This window comes from Meleagris gallopavo, chromosome 1 (assembly GCF_905368555.1).
Source record: "Meleagris gallopavo chromosome 1, MGAL_WU_HG_1.1, whole genome shotgun sequence".
Classification (NCBI taxonomy): domain Eukaryota; kingdom Metazoa; phylum Chordata; class Aves; order Galliformes; family Phasianidae; genus Meleagris; species Meleagris gallopavo.
In genome coordinates this window covers 171684789-171700758 of record NC_139404.1, presented here as the reverse complement: position 1 = coordinate 171700758, position 15970 = coordinate 171684789, and the positions used below count along the sequence as shown (strand labels likewise).

General features: G+C 39.2%; 1 protein-coding gene across 2 annotated transcripts in view; it reads right to left on the bottom strand.

The window, feature by feature from the left end:
• STARD13 (StAR related lipid transfer domain containing 13) overlaps positions 1 to 15970 on the bottom strand; it is a 297319-nt gene that overhangs the window by 243556 nt on the left and 37793 nt on the right. The window contains exons 1-2 of one of the 2 annotated variants that reach the window (XM_085216036.1): positions 10649 to 10667; positions 5879 to 6777 (exon numbers count right to left, since the gene is read on the bottom strand). In XM_085216036.1, coding sequence (XP_085072162.1) covers positions 5879 to 6616 — 738 coding nt within the window. In that variant the 5' untranslated portion in view covers positions 6617 to 6777; positions 10649 to 10667. Of the gene's footprint in view, positions 1 to 5878; positions 6778 to 10648; positions 10668 to 15970 lie in introns of those variants that run through there. The other variant, XM_085216035.1, reaches the window with a different exon arrangement.

Genomic DNA, 15970 nt, shown 5'->3' with positions numbered 1-15970 from the left:
TTTGATAGGGTAAAAAGAAGAACAAACCTCCAAAGTATGGGAGGAATGGGACAAGGAATTTGTGCTTTACTCTACTATGTTCTTCAGTAGTTTTGTTTTTTTTTTTTTTTTTTGCTCTTGTACAACTGAATTAAAGAAGAGACTATTGCAGCACGATTTTAAGATACCTTAAATTCCACCAATGTTCCTGAGCCTCATTAATGAAAACAGGAAAGTACCTCTCAGAAAAGTACTTCAGAGTGGCCAAACAAGTCACTGAGCAGAAATGCGTGAGGCATAAGGATTCAGCAGAACTTAAGTCATCCACATGCAACCTTACTTTGGCAGGTCCATTACTGATTGTAAATTGTAGGCTTGACTGCTGCTTTGGTTTGATCACTTAAATTTAATTATCTCAATCTAATTTGAATGAAGTAAATTCATTGTCAAAGACTTACAATGTTCTAATTCCTTTCTCACTGGATATCATTACTAGATTAAAACACTTACAAGCTAATTAATTTCAAAAACTGTGGCTTTGGATAAATTCTTGAGGATTTATCTCCTCTTACATGTCTGTATCTATTTATCTTCTTGTCTTGTTTTCTCTTTGGTTAATTTCTGGCATTTGTGAAATTGAGAATGACAACATGGGCCAGAATTAGACAAAATGTCAGACAGATAGCATGTAAACTCCCACATTACAGGTCATCAAATTATTCCAGCCTGAATATGAATCTGAACTCTTGTGGTCTAAGCTTATACAGTGATTGTCAAACTTGTCATTCAGTTAATGACTGTATAATGAGGGTAAAATTTACCTAATTGTAGTACAAGGACGGAACAAGCAAATTAATGAAAATAAGTGAATCATCAAGGGAAGAGAAACTGAAAGGACAGATCATCCATCTTCCTGTCACAAATCCATTTGTAGACAAAAATGGACAAACATCATCCTGGGAAGCAACTGAATCCAAACAGACAGCACTTCCCATCAGTTGATACCCCATCTTCCCCAGATACGTCTCTGAAGTGACCTTATTCCATCAAGAAGCAGCCTCAAAAGGAATCATAGAATCATAGAATCACCAAGGTTGGAAAAGACCCAAAAGATCATCCAGTCCAACTGTTCACCTATTACCAATAACTCCCACTAAACCATGTCCCTCAGCACAACATCCAGCCTTTCCTTGAACACCCCTAGGGTCGGTGACTCCACCACCTCCCTGGGCAGTCCATTCCAGTGCCTGACCACCCTTTCTGAAAAGTAGTATTTCCTAATGTCCAGCTTGAATCTCCCCTGCCGTAGCTTGAAACCATTCCCTCTGGTCCTATCCCTAATTACACAAGAGAAGAGGCCGACCCCCAGCTCACTACAACCTCCCTTCAGGTAGTTATAGAGAGCATGAGGTCTCCCCTGAGCCTCCTCTTCTCCAGGCTGAACAATCCCAGCTCCTTCAGCCTCTCCTCATATGCCCTGTGTTCCAGACCCCTCACCAGCTTTGTTGCCCTCCTTTGAACACGTTCCAGGGCCTCAATGTCTTTCTTGCAGTAAGGGGCCCAAAACTGGACACAGTACTTGAGGTGCAGCCTAACTAGTGCTGAGTACAGGGGAACAATCACCTCTCTGCTCCTGCTGGCAACACCATTCCTGATGCAACCCAGGATGCCATTGGCCTTCTTGGCCACCTGGGCACACTGTCGGCCCATGTTCAGCCGAGCATCAATCAATACCCCCAGGTCCATTTCCTCTACGCAGTCTTCCAGCCACACCGCCCAAGCCTGTAGCATCGCCTGGGGTTGTTGTAGTCAAAGTGCAGGACCCGGCATTTGGCCTTGTTGAACCTCATTCCATTGGCTTCAGCCCAGCTCTCCAGCCTGTCCAGATCCCTCTGTATGGCCTCGCTACCCCCAGGCAGATCCACACTTCCAGCCAACTTGGTGTCATCTGCGAATTTACTGTGGGTGCACTCGATGCCCTTATCCAGGTCATCTATAAAGATATAGAAGAGGATGGGCCCCAGCACCGACCCCTGGGGAACACCACTCACAACCAGTCGCCAGGAGGAGGACTCATTTGGAGAACCCTGAATGTCTAGTGGTGAGAGATGCCCGACTGGGCTTGCTGGAGCTCCTAGCAAATCCTCATGGTTAGCTCCAGGTGCTCCTTTCCAGCGCTTGGGCTTTCTGGCTTCTCTCTCTGGTGCAATAGAGGAAACTGTGATGACTCCCATAGGCAGCCAAAGGAATGTCAGCAGAGACAGAAACCTGTGTTTGGCTGTTACGACAGCTAATGTAGATGCTTTGAAACTGATGCTTTGAAACTGAAGAGATGCTTTGAAACTGATCCAGAGAGGGTTTCAAGCTTTCTACCACGTTTATAAGACAAATCTCGCATCTCTGCAGCAGCCAACCGTAGCAGGATTTATGATCCCTGAGAAGACGGAAAATCTGTAATAATTTACTTTGTTAAGGGTATGATCTCATAATCCTTTTTCTTTTAGCCAACCAGTTAAATATCTTCAATTTTGTCTTGAAGGAAATGCTTATCCCAAAATTAACACATGTTGTTTTGAGATGATGTGGGAATAGGGTAAGATCACTGATGAAGTTACACAGTAGTTCCTGCTTAAATGTGGTTATCAGCTGGGCCCTGCTTGGTACAGCCAGAAGAAATGGCAGCCTAAATGCTATGCTTGAGAAGCTTCTATGTATTTTATTGTCGCTGCCCATTGAGCTGGTTACATGGAAAAGTGTATGTAAAGGCTTGAAGAATAGCCATCAAGGAAGAATGGCTCAGGTCATCACAGTTGCTGAGAAAAAATCCTCATAGAACTAAACACAGTGATCACGAATAATATCAGGACATGAGAGATGTCAGTAAGTTACCATTCAAAACAGAGAGAAAGTCAGAATTCCTACAGTGCTGTGCTAAGAGTGATCTTACCTAAATCACCAGACAAAAACGAGAAATAACACAAATGTGTACTCACAGTCGACTTGTTTTTAAACCTTCAAAATTTTGCTCCCCCACTTGAAATAAATGTTACTTTTCACTTAAGAAGTCTATTTGGGCATGAAATATGCCACCGATTATAGTTCTCAGGCCTAAAAGGAGCAGCTGCCAAATCTGATGAGAAAACACAGGAAGTATACATGGAACTGGTCTAAGGGTGGAGACATGGAGACCCCAGTGCATTCATAAACTGAACATAAATGTCATTTGTCTTGTGCCATGCAGAACGGACAGATTCTATATGCCTTTGGACAAAAAGAAAGAGCATTATTCATAAACACCATTGTGTGAATTGCTCTCAGCACTGATTCTTCTCCATGTAACAGCACTGGCAGCATGGGTAAGTTGTACTTTCTCTATCTTTATTGTTCTTATTTACTGTTTAGCATACTCTGAGATTTTTCTCTGCTTACTAGTTTGAATGAAACAAGAATTGCCACACAAATGTGTGTAGCAACTGCATAATGGGAGATTCAGACACCAACTTGCTCGTTGTCACTGCCTGCAATGGACCGTGCTCTCTGGCTGCGGCAGGGCACAGCCTTTCCCACTGCTTACCCCAAAATGGGAGACATGCAGCAGTGCACCCCTCTGCACTGGGGACAAGTGCATTTACCTAGGAATGCCCCTGCAGGGTCGATTGTTATCACTGTTTTACTGTGAGCTCTAGCAGCAAGGATTCAACTAGGTATTGGCCAAGGTGATAGTATGGATCTAAAGCCAAGCAGGTTTTACTATTGTTTGTTTTGTTTTACTATTTTTAGGCCTGAGACTTAGCAGCAATGGCTGCGTTTGACAATGTTTTTTTACCCCATGCCATCTTTATTTCATTTTCTTTCCTGCAGAAAGACGTTTCTCCAACAGCCCCATCTCTACATAGCAGAAATAAATAATGTGATGACACACATTTGCTGAGCATGGGTTTAAACCAAAGTTACGGGGGGGGGTTTTAGTCTGAGCACTAATGCATGACCGCTGCTAGAATTTTAGAGACAAGATAATCCTTTTTTAAAAAAATTCTTGGAGGCTTTTTGAGGATGATACATACTTATTTACATAGGAAAAGAAAATCAAAACCAGGACTGCATCACTGCATCTGTACAGTTTCTGAAATGTTTTGACACATTCTCAGAGATTTACTAGGTAATTTCAAACGCTTGTCGGGCAATTTATAATCCATTATTTTGCACTACAAACTGCATCCTTGAGTTTATTTAATGGCACAGACATAAAGTAAACTAAATGACAACAGCACCCGTTCTTTCTCTTTTATCTATGGGGATGACCTTCAGTAAACAGAATCCAAGGGATGTTGTGCATGCATTTTGATGTTTATTTATATTAATGGCAATGTTGGGATTACTGTCCCTGCATAAATGAGGAAGCAAGCCTTGGCTTAGGGTGGCGGAAAAATCCAATTATTTAATAAGATATGTGTCACGAGAATGTTTCAGGGTCAGTGTTGCATCAAAAGATGCACTGCTTTGGAACCACTTTGGGGCCTTGGTTTTCTAATATTAGCTGCTGAGAAAACTGAAAATCTGGCTTCTTTCTCTGTGAGCCGATGGGTTTCCTGATTATACTGGGATCAGTGTCAAATATAACCAGAAATCTCTCACTCATTTCAGGTCAGAATTATTCACCCCGAACTGGAGAAAGTTTATATTAAAGGAGAGAAGTAACTAAGCATTATATACTGTAATCTTGATGTTAACTTGGGCATTTTAGTTCCAATTCTTCTTTCTTCGTTTGTTTTTATCAGAAATCAATGAAGCAACTCTCTGTAACTCTTCTAGTAAGCACTAGAAGTAAAGAAGATAAACTGAAGACAGAGAAAAATAAATGACACTGGTTAAAAGAAAAGAGCTCCAGACTAATTTTCAGGGCATAAAGATTTTCTACATTGAAAATAACTTCAAAAAGAAGGAGGAAGAGAAGAGGTATGGAGGAAGAGGAAGGAAAGGTATGACTGACCTGCGGTTCAACATTAATTTGTGCTGCCAATTCAGGAACACTGGAATTTTAAGAGTTTGTTTTCCGCAGCGTTTGGAATCACTTCATATTTCTGTACTAGAACTGAACTACAGTGATAAACATTGTTAGCTCCAGGCATTTGGTTTGTCATCAGCTGGGAGCAGAAGGAAAGCCTCAGTTATTCTCTTGGAAAGCTGCTATTCCTTCAGTTCCAAAAGACACAAGTAATTTACTCCAGTCTTTTTTAAAGGAAAGGTTATACCTGGATGATTCTTCTTACAGAATGTTTTCCATTTTGTCCTAAATCTTCTTTGTTTTTGTTTTGGACATTGGTTTATAATGATGTGCACCACTAAAGATACAAAGAAATCACTCTATTTATTTTATTATAGTAACCAAATAAGAAAAAGAAAACGTTCCTATTTAGTAGAAGCAGTGCTGTAAGTTGGGAAGAGTAGTGATACAGTTCCTCTACTCTAAAAAAGGTCATTATTTAGCATAAGGAAATATACTCTGCTCTATCAGTAATCTTAAGCTCTATCCTGTTGGAACAGGCAGTAGACTGAGAGAATAGTTAGGAATATGTGCTGTATGTAGCATAATACATGATCATTTAGGACCATGGGAAACTGAGCCAATGTTCCTATTACAATATAAAATGGAAAACTCAAGTTTGAAGTTCTGTCTGATGGAAATGAGGTCAGTCTGATGAAACTGATTTGTCTAAGGTAAAAGCCCAGCATTATATTTTTAATGTTTTGTATATTACCATACGTTTATATTCTTAATTATGTAATTAAAATTGCTTATCACTGTATAACAATTTGTATCAGTTCTCCTCCTGTGACAAAGCTTAAATTATACCACTTATTTAAAACACACTTGGAACAAAACAATAGGTTCCATTACCTCCAGCTCCGTGTGTTTTTCCTCCTTGTCATGGTCCTTCAATTCCATTTTGGAATTATCATCACAGTCTTCTAAATGACAGATGTGTGAATACTCAGTAAGTTCACATTTAGCTTGCTTTCTTGAGAAAACATCCGTTCTGTGAAGGCCATTGAAAAACGCCTCATACAGTGGCAGTTCTGTAAACAGATCATCATCACCTCTGCCATCTGCTTCTTCCTCTTCAAATGAAAAGTCGTCTTCTCCTGCCTCAGAAATATGGAGTTTAGTATTAGCTTCACGTGACAAAAATTCAAAATCAGAAAATGTGATAGCACTTGGCTCGTGTTTTATGACTCTGATCTCATGACTCCTTTCTGGTTTCTTAGATGGATTTTCTCTTGCAAGGAGTGGCCATTCTGTGTGTGAAGTAAAGTTTAAAGCTTCTTCCTTTGACTTGTGCCTTGCAGAACACAGTAATTCTTCACAGAGCTGCTCTGCTTCAGATTGATTGGTGGCACTAACACACTCTGTAGTCCCACCAGGTTGCAAGGATGTCTCATTGTGGTCTAATATGGATGACACAGACAGCAAACTCATCTCAGGTTCCAGTAAAACATCCTGAAATTCAGATGGACTTTTCTGTTCTTCTATGTTTCTTCGGTATTCTTCATACTTTGCTCCCTTTGGAGTCCCCAGGCACTTGGCAGATGTAAAACATGACGAGCCTTGGTTTGCTGCATAGATGTTGGTTTCCATTCCAGTGAGTTTCACCCATCAGAGATCAAAATGACTCCATTCTTGGTTTTCTTTAGAAACATCACTCCACTTACATGGACAGGAAATATCTTCTTATTATTCCAAAACCATGATCAAATAATCATTATTAATGCCTGGATTCATCTGAAGCTTCTCTGTTCCTGGAAATTAAAATGAAATAAGAAAAAAAATTATTGATAGGACCATGCTTGCAATGGAATGCATCAGCAGCAGTGATCCTAAAATGTGACATTCCCGTATCAAATTTACCTATAGCTCTCTTCAGAAACATTTGATGTATGCAGATTCGATGAATTTAAAACATCAGAACTCTGACTTGTTTACCCTAGAGACCAGGAAAAAATTAGAAAATGCAGAAATGTTTTTTTTTAATTACTGACTTTACATTTATTATTGACAAAATAGATCAAAATCACTCAATCTGGTGATATATGCTTGTTATCAAAACTTGCCTCTATTCACTTCATTTTTATCATCTGTTCAATTATTGAGAACTTCTACACCGTTCTGATAAAGTTACTGAAATGTTACAAGGAAGAAAAAGAAGTCAAAGCAGCTGACAGAAAATAAAGAACGTTTCAATAAGGATGGGATCTTCTGTTGATCAGCTTCTCCAGCACAGCACCTGTCCACTTCCAATAAATTTGCACAGCAGAAAGAGAAGAAAATTCAGAGCTTCAGTTCTACAACAGAGTTAGCCATGTCTGGTTTAAATCAGTCCTAACTTCTGGACTCACACCGTGTGCGTGGGCCTCCAACACGGTAAGAGGAGCAGCCGAGGAACCAATCTTGCATCACTTACATAGCTTACATTCACTCATAGATGTAATGTACTTTTTTGTGACAGATTGAGTATTGATAGTATTTATTTTAATGATTGTTTCAGTACTCCATCTGTGAGACAGCAAAGGAGAACAGAAGCTTTTCAAAACAAAAAGAGAAACTTATGCCTTTGATGTGTGTGGCAAGCCTGTCACTGCTGGGAAGACTTGTCAGAAGGCAGCTCTGTGATTGTCAGAGTGGGAAGCAAGCAGAGCAAGATGCTGGCATGAGACATGCCTATTACTGCATGTACCATAAGCTAAGTAAGGTGTACTAGCTAGGCAGTTTTTATTGTTAGTTAGTACATATTTCAGTTTTATAGGCATACTTTGAGTAACAGAAATAATATTGTGTGTATATAGAAAATTTGGATTTGTTATGTGTTACCATTGCCATTTGCTCTTTGATTGTAAAAGGTGCAAGCATGCTGGTATGTACAATTTAGAAAAGCATTCTTCTCAGTTATTGTTAGCTATGAAAAGTCAGACATTATTGTTAGCTGACTGGCCTCCTGCTGGAGTCAGTAGAGGGAGGAAAATGCTTCCTGAAGATAAATGCCTATTTTAGCATAGTCTCCCTCCTAGCATGACCCGCTTTTCCAAACTATAAAGGAGGGATAGACAGAATGCTTACACAACTCACACAACTTTTAGATGGGCAGATAAAGGCAAGAAGAAGGGACCCTTATATGTCATTTGGACCAAATACCCTGCGATGAGCAGGGACACCTACAGCTTGATCAGGTTGCTCAGAGCCCAATACAGCCTGACCTTGAGTATCCTCAGGGACAGGGCATCCACCACATCTCTGGACAACCTGTGCCAGTGCCTCATCACCCTTACTGTAAAAAAACTTCTTTCTTATATCCAATCTAAATATCTCCAAGAAAAATCTCTCCCCATGTCTTTTTTTTTTTTTTTTTTTTTTTTTTGCACAATAATAGCAGATTGTAATGTCTACACGTAAATGACAAAAGTGCATTGGAAGGCTTATTTTCTCAAAAGCTTCAAGAAGACCATCTAAATAGAAGTGACTTCACTTTCAGAAGCACTGAACACCCTTGCTTCTTTCTCCTTAGTGCTACACGAACTGAGTACAATGCCTTGGAAAAAGTAGACACCTTTGTAGGGAATGACTGGGGTAATTAACCTTTCACATGCTATTTTAGGCACATGAGAAAGCCTTCTGCCATTTAGGTGACTATTGATGATTATCTAAGCCATTATTGCTGCTCTTCAGCCCCCTGGCATGCTCCATCCTGCTGGAAGGCATACTGCCAGCAACCACATTCCCACTCCGCAGAGCCAGGAACAAGAAAGGAGATGCTGCTATTCAAGAAGACAACCCAGAAGGCATCAAAAGAGCTTTGATTGCTTTTTATTTCTACTACTTTATGATGCTTTAAACTCCAAAACATGAATTATAATCCCTGAAAAAAAAAACCTGTACTTGCTGTTATCACTGAATAATATAGCATCTAAAGTAAACTCCCAGCTTCATTTTACATTTCATGAAGTTCTTTCTCTCAAGTGATTTCCAGTTTTCAAGGATGTGGTGTGAAGCTGTAGATTCTACAGTTTAATTACAAAAGGCATGAAAAAGATTTTCCTTTTATCAGGGTTGCTTACTGCCTTGGACTCTTTATTTGTCTTTTTTCTGCAATGAGACTGGGACAAAGAAAGCATGCAGGAGCAGACGGGTTTTGTGCAAGCGTGGCAAGAAATCTATGAAGAAAAAGTGATAAAAGAGTGTGAGTTCACCCACACATCCTTGGAACATCTCTCTTTACTCGATCTAGCAGAGATGGGCAAAAAAAGCACCCTTCTACAAAATACCAGATTCTGCATTTTATAAAAAGTTACACATAGACATTTAAAGCTTCTAAAAACTTAACATTTTTGGCAGAACCGTGGGTTGGAAATCCTACCCATCCCAAAATATATAACTTAGAGAGGCTTATGCATTCAGAGCTAAATCTGTACGTGTCGTAAAAGGCCCGTAACACAGATCTGCAAAATAATATAATGACCACCACAATTATGAATGCATGCACTTAAAAGTTCTGAAAAATAACAATCTTTCTGAAAAAGGTCTTTATAAGTAGGGAAGTTATTTCATACGCAATGTGATTCTCAGTATATACTGTAGCATTAGCTGTACCAACAGTGACCTACTGCTGGTAGGATCAGATGCTGAGTAACAAAAATCTCTTGGGCGTATGTGTGCTTTTTCTAAGTAGGAAGAGCAATGTAGGGACCATCACAGCAAACTGTTCTACTAAAACTGACTCCAAAACAGCCTAAGGCAGAACACACACACAAAAAAAAGCAATATGGGATTTTTTTAAGGTAAAATATGAAATCTGTATCTGAATGTGATAATCAACTTCAGCTTTTTATACACATGCATTTGACACACAAATGGAACTTTGTTTTCTAAAGAAAGCTTCTTACAAGTCAGCAATGGATTAATACAGATCTGAGGTACAGATAGTGCAGTGATGTGGAAGGAAAGTTTCCTTGTGGGCTGGTAAAAGCGAAGATATCTGTGCAGATGCACAGCTAAATTTCTGTGTATCACCCTCCATTGCCTTGAATCTCCTTTGCCTAGACAACCAAAATGTGTATTAAACCACCAAGTTTTGCACAAAATTAATACAAAAAGCACATATTAGGCTTAAGCACGAAATAGGAGAATTTTACTCATTTATATTTTCTTGAGTTACTACGAGGAGAATTGCTTTCTGGGGAAATTACTATGCTTTATTTCATAGGGTTATTGTAACAACAAGTCACCTAGACTAACCTGCAAATACTGATTAAATATTAGTGCATTTCAATATCCATTGTAATTGCATTTTCACTATGCATTTTGGCATTGCATAGCATGTGAACGTGTGGAAATTTCTTACTTTTTAGAAGTCTATTTAAACATGAACTGACAGAGTAAACCAGCAAAGCGAGCCCTGGTCTGGGCGACAATGGAAGAGCACTCACCCGAAATAAAGAGTTTTTACCCCTCAGCCCTTAATGCATTTGTTTGCCTTTCATGATGACTTTGTTTAGTATTTCCCAGCGACTTAAACAATCTTCCCCTAAAAAATTAAACAAGCAAGCCACGAGAATGTGAAACATACGGACTAAAGCAAATTAGGAGAGCAGGATTTTCTTTCCCTGTTGATAATTTTACCTGTTTTGCAAGGTAACCTCATATTTTTCAATTCAGTTAATTTCCATGAGCGTAACAACAGGAACTCAGTAGCCAAAAGATCCTCCAAGCATTGGGGCAGAACAGAAAAAGAAATGAGCAGATCCTTAACAAAAGGCATTTCAGCTTGCTTGCTGCACAAGAGCTCTGTCAACAGAAGTATGTGTGAGAATCCCTGGGGCTAAAACAGCCTTCTGCAAGCACCAGCCAAATTATTCACAGTAAAGAGAGGAAAAAAAAAAAAAAAAAAAAAAAAAAAGGAGAGGGGGAAAAAAATAAAAGGAGAGCAAGAGCATGCTTCATAGCAACACAAGGTGCTTCTAAAAATACAGTGTGACCTCATTCTTCATACTGAGCAGAACCAGAACGCTGTGCTTTGCTTTATCACCTGGAGCACCTGGAGTCAGACTCCCAGTGCACACACTGCTCTGGAGACTGTCAGGTTTTGAAAAGGGAGGCCGTGAAATGCTTTTTGATGTAGCACTTCCGAGCAATAGGAAGGAAGACCAAAATTAGCTTTCCATGTCACATGGCAAATTCTTATTGTTTGTCTGTTTCTTCAAGTCCTACATCTGCTGCCAAGACTTCACAAGTCTTCACTTCTATATATATTAGTAGGATCGTGCCTTGCAGACAGAATGTCTCATGTGCTGCAAGGCAGAGCTGTAGTGTAGGCTCCTGGATGCACAAATTTCATGGTGTGAGTGTAAATCAGTTACTTGCAAACCAAGCCAGCAAAAGGAAGGGATGAATTGCCATTAGAAAATGAGAAGACTGCTGAGCTATACTATAGTTTTTGTTGTCTTTTTCTATACTGCTTTGATTAGAGCAAACAGCAAAAATGCAAAAGCTGCAACATCATTCTATTTGTGTTATGGCTCCTGCCTGCCAGTAGCAGCAGATTACATCTTTCACCTTGAAGTATCCACAGGCAGAGTTTCTGCCAAATCTCTATCCCTCCTGACTCATTCATGAATGAGGGAGACAGCCCTTAGACGCACCTGATTGCTCTCACGGAAGCTAAGCAGTATTTTAGTCAGCAAAGAATTTAAAATGTTTATGAATGAATTGCTTGGCAAATGAAGGCACATATCGAGGCAGCCATTTTACTGGAATTACTTTATAGTTCAGCTTAGAAGTGCTTACAGTCTGTGGATACCTGCACCACCTACCCTTTCCTTGCTGGTCCCACCTCCACTGTGACAGAAGCTCATTTTGCATTGCAATCTCAAATTCAGTTAACAACAATGATAAAGTGACACTTTGCTAATGTAGTTGGGCCTACACTCCTGTTTGACTGTTACAGCTGTGCTGCTTTCCAACTACCATCCTCACTGACACTCTTATACCAGCCGGACCTTAGGATCATCAGCATTCTCAACAGTGCTGTCATGGTCACCTCACCAGTATGGGGAGCAGTGGCTTAATTGCAACTCAGGTAAGCAAATGTCTCCACAACACAGCTCATTCAATTTCTAAGAACTTACATGGATGGGAAGCTAGTTTAGCTAGTTTACATTATGAGGACCTTGACTTTGCCAATCATTCTGTTGTGTCCATCCTGTGCAGAGTGGTTACCATCCTAAGGAGAATTCATGCATAACCATTGGTGAAGTGAAGGACTAAATGTGGCCTTGGAAAGATCTCATGCCTGTTGCATACCCAATTGCATGTCCTTAAAATAAAGCAGCAGAAAGGAGTGAGGTATGAATGGGGATCTGTGGATAGATGCCTTTCAGCGTGGTTCTCGTACAAATGAAGTGTCCCAAGTAGGATCTGGCCTTCCTTCAGCCAGTCGACTTCTTTTAGTATTGCATTCAATTACTTTTTTATTCACTAAACTGCCTCAAGTATTTTGTCTTGTACCTATGAAACACAGCATCAAGCTCTTAATGACATGTTGGCCTGAGGTTGTTTGACTACATGCTTTCAGGAGGCAATTTCAAGGGATTTAAGATTACAATCTGAACTACTTGAGAAATGAAACTTTCTGTGAAGTTGCTGAAAATCCCAATGCTCATGGGAAAGAAGGGGTGAAAGGTATGTGTGTGCGTATGCATTTATCTGTAATCTATGTTATTAAAAAACAGATTTTTTTATTATACTGCTTTGGAACACTTTGGCTTTGTTTTTATATGACTGGTGGAATCAACATAAGACAGGAAAGGCAGCCAGTCATACACAGACACTGGTCATAAGCAGAGCCCCCAGAAATGAATCAACACATAATAAATACTTCAAAAGCAACACTGAATAAACCATATAGGGAAAAAAAAAAAAAAAAAAAGCTGTCTCCCTTCAGGTTGAGGTTCTTGGCTTTGTTAAAATCCTATTTCTTCATCTAAGTAAGCAGTCCAAACCAAAGTCAGGAAACAGCATTTCTGCAAGAGAAGTCACAGAGATCTGAGCTCCTGCTCCCTCCAGCTTAAATACCAGCACTGTTTCTACAGCCTGTAATGTGAATTCCATTACATATGTTCAAGGGATGCTCAATAGATTCTGTAAATTAATCTTGCATAAGAGGAAAGAGGCTGAAAGAAACAGTTTTCTCGTGTTGGAAGATACTCATGTTAAAGTGGAGGAATTAAGAGTCATATTAACATCTCTAAATTTCCCTTTAAACTGATGAAAGAGGAAACAGAGAAGACATCCATTTCTCACTCTACAGGTTAGGTAAATAACGAGCAAATTTCTTTCCTACTTAGCTCTTGTCTATTGAAAGCTGTATGTCAGTACAAAATTGTCCTTCACAACAGCCTGCAAATGGATATACTTTGGTTGGCTTCTAAAGTTGCATTCTTCCCTCTGCTGGACCTGTGATGTGCATCAGCAACAAAAGACACTGGAAAATGGAAGTTATTTTGGCATTTTATAGGGGCAGACACTGCTACAGATCTGCGTTTACTGTTCAGAATTATGTAAAGAGGGAAATAGACTTCTTTAACGTTATTTACTGCTCTGCAAAAAGAAAATACATCATTGCCTTCAATGAGAAGATATCAGATTAATTTCACTTCTTATTATCCAGTGTCTGTGTGTAAGCAATTGGAAGCTTGTGTCTACTGTGACCACATAGGTAGCAAGAGAGATGTAAACTGGAATCAAACATTTTTTTATCACACAAAGGCATGTCTTAGTCATGCCTTAGTTCATCTTCCATCCATAAGAAATTGTTTTTTTTTCCTTTATTAATTGTCATGATTGAATTTATGCAAACAACTGAAGAGGTAGAGGTTTTAACAGGCATCATCAAGACTTATTTTTATAAGCTGAACTCTTCCTGATAGTTCTATTCATAAAGGAGCTGCATTTCATTGCAAATGTCCACTCTTCTCTCCCCTATGCATAGTCCTCCTTAATAAGGATAAGCCAATGATCTTAACCAAACCAACTCTCCAGAGCCCTACTTTTGCCTCAAGCTTCCCTTGCAGCAGAATCTTCAGTCCTTTCCATGCCTTAGCTCTTGCTTCTGCTGCCAAATTTATCAAAACTGACAGCAGCCCTCTTCTGTGTAAGGATCTGTATCGGTAACTGCAATATGTTATAATGGAAGGTTTTAAGGCTAAATCAGAGAACGCTCAGAAAACAAACAGGAGCGAGTTCTTTAGTGCCATGTTTGTTATATCAGTCTGTGGTGTTGCAGCTCCCCAGGTTTATACTGCTATCAGTCTTTTAAAGTTTCTGCAGCATTTTGGCAGCATGCTGCATTTGTTAGTTGAAATATGCTGCTTAATCCAAGGCTGGTAAACAGTTTGAATAGGCAGGGCTTTGATTTATGAACTGCATCAATATGGTAATGAGGACATTGGCTGGGCAATTAGTTTTAAATTGTATAAGCTCACACTAGCTCTTGTTACTACGAGCACAAAGGTTTGTCTGAACACCTCTGAGTTCAGTACAGCAGAACCCTCTGGTGTCTCCGTACCTATCAGACCAGAACTGTAGCAAATTAAACCTCCCGCTACACCTTTTGAAGTTAATACCACAAAATGATTTGTATGGAAATATCAGCAGTAAATAGATGTAGCCGTTTAAAATGCTACTTTATCCACGCATTACTTTTACATTCCAGTATTGGCTTTGGACTCCAACGATGTCTTTATCACCATCTCTAATCAGCGCCTGTAGTGAATGCTAAAGAATAAATGCTCATTACTACAAGGGCTGTGCCAGAGGGCAGACTCCTCCTCTCGAGATCTGCAAGATCAATGAGATATAAATGGCTGTGATAGAGGACCATGTCAGCTGCGATGAACGTAAGTTATTTCAGAGGAAGACAAAGTTATTTTGGAGGAACCCCCTGTGACTCCTATCCTTATGTGCAGTATGGTCAATAGGCATCCTATACAGTCTGCAGTTTTGGTTAAGTAATTTTTTATTTTTTTTTTAAAAAGCACTTTCCTAAAAACATTTTTGATGAATGACCCAATATGAATCTGAAATAAAGGAATCCATTTAAGTTGGGGACTATTCACATCTTTTGATTAATCTATTTAATTTTTTAGAGCTTCAAATGAAATATACGAAGTGTTCAGATGAATATTGAAGTATTTTCAACTTTTATATATCTTGCTTCACCATGCCATTTTTGTTTTGTTTTAATAAATATTTAGTTCTCACATTTCTTTTGAATTATTCATTTTTTTAGTAAGTTTATGAGTTGTATTTTTTTTTGCAAGCAGGAGAAGTCAAAACACTCAGCAATACTTTAGTGACAGCTGCTTTAGAGGTATCCAAATTCTTATTTATGTACAGAAGGAAGTGTATCTTAAGCCAATGTGCATATTTGAGGCCTGAATTGCTATTCTGAACAAGTTCCCTGTTTACTTTCTGCTCTTTAGTTATTTCTTCTCTTCTCTTTAAAGATCTTGAGATCAGTTACTTACACTCAACTGTTTACCAGTTTCAGTTCTTAAATTCCAGATCTCTGCTTACTTTCTTGTTTTGTTGGCTACATCAGATTTATGTGTCAGATGATATTTTCCCCATAGAGGGGGTCCTTGTAGACATTTTGTCAACTAACAGCTCTACTTTTTTGAGAAACTCAAACAACAAAACTTTCCAAATGGTGTAATGGAATGCAGTACAGAAATATCTAAACCAGCTCTTTGCTTCTTAGCCTAGGTCTCAGAAGTAAGAAATGATTCTACAATTCTATGAAAGCAGTGGAGCTGAGATATATGTCTGTAATAACCATGTAATATCAAAAAGTTAGCCTAGAGAGCTTTATGTGGCACATGCAATAAATGCAAGCCAAGAGAGACCTTCTGTAAATTTTCTGTAAATTTCTGTAAATTCTGTAAA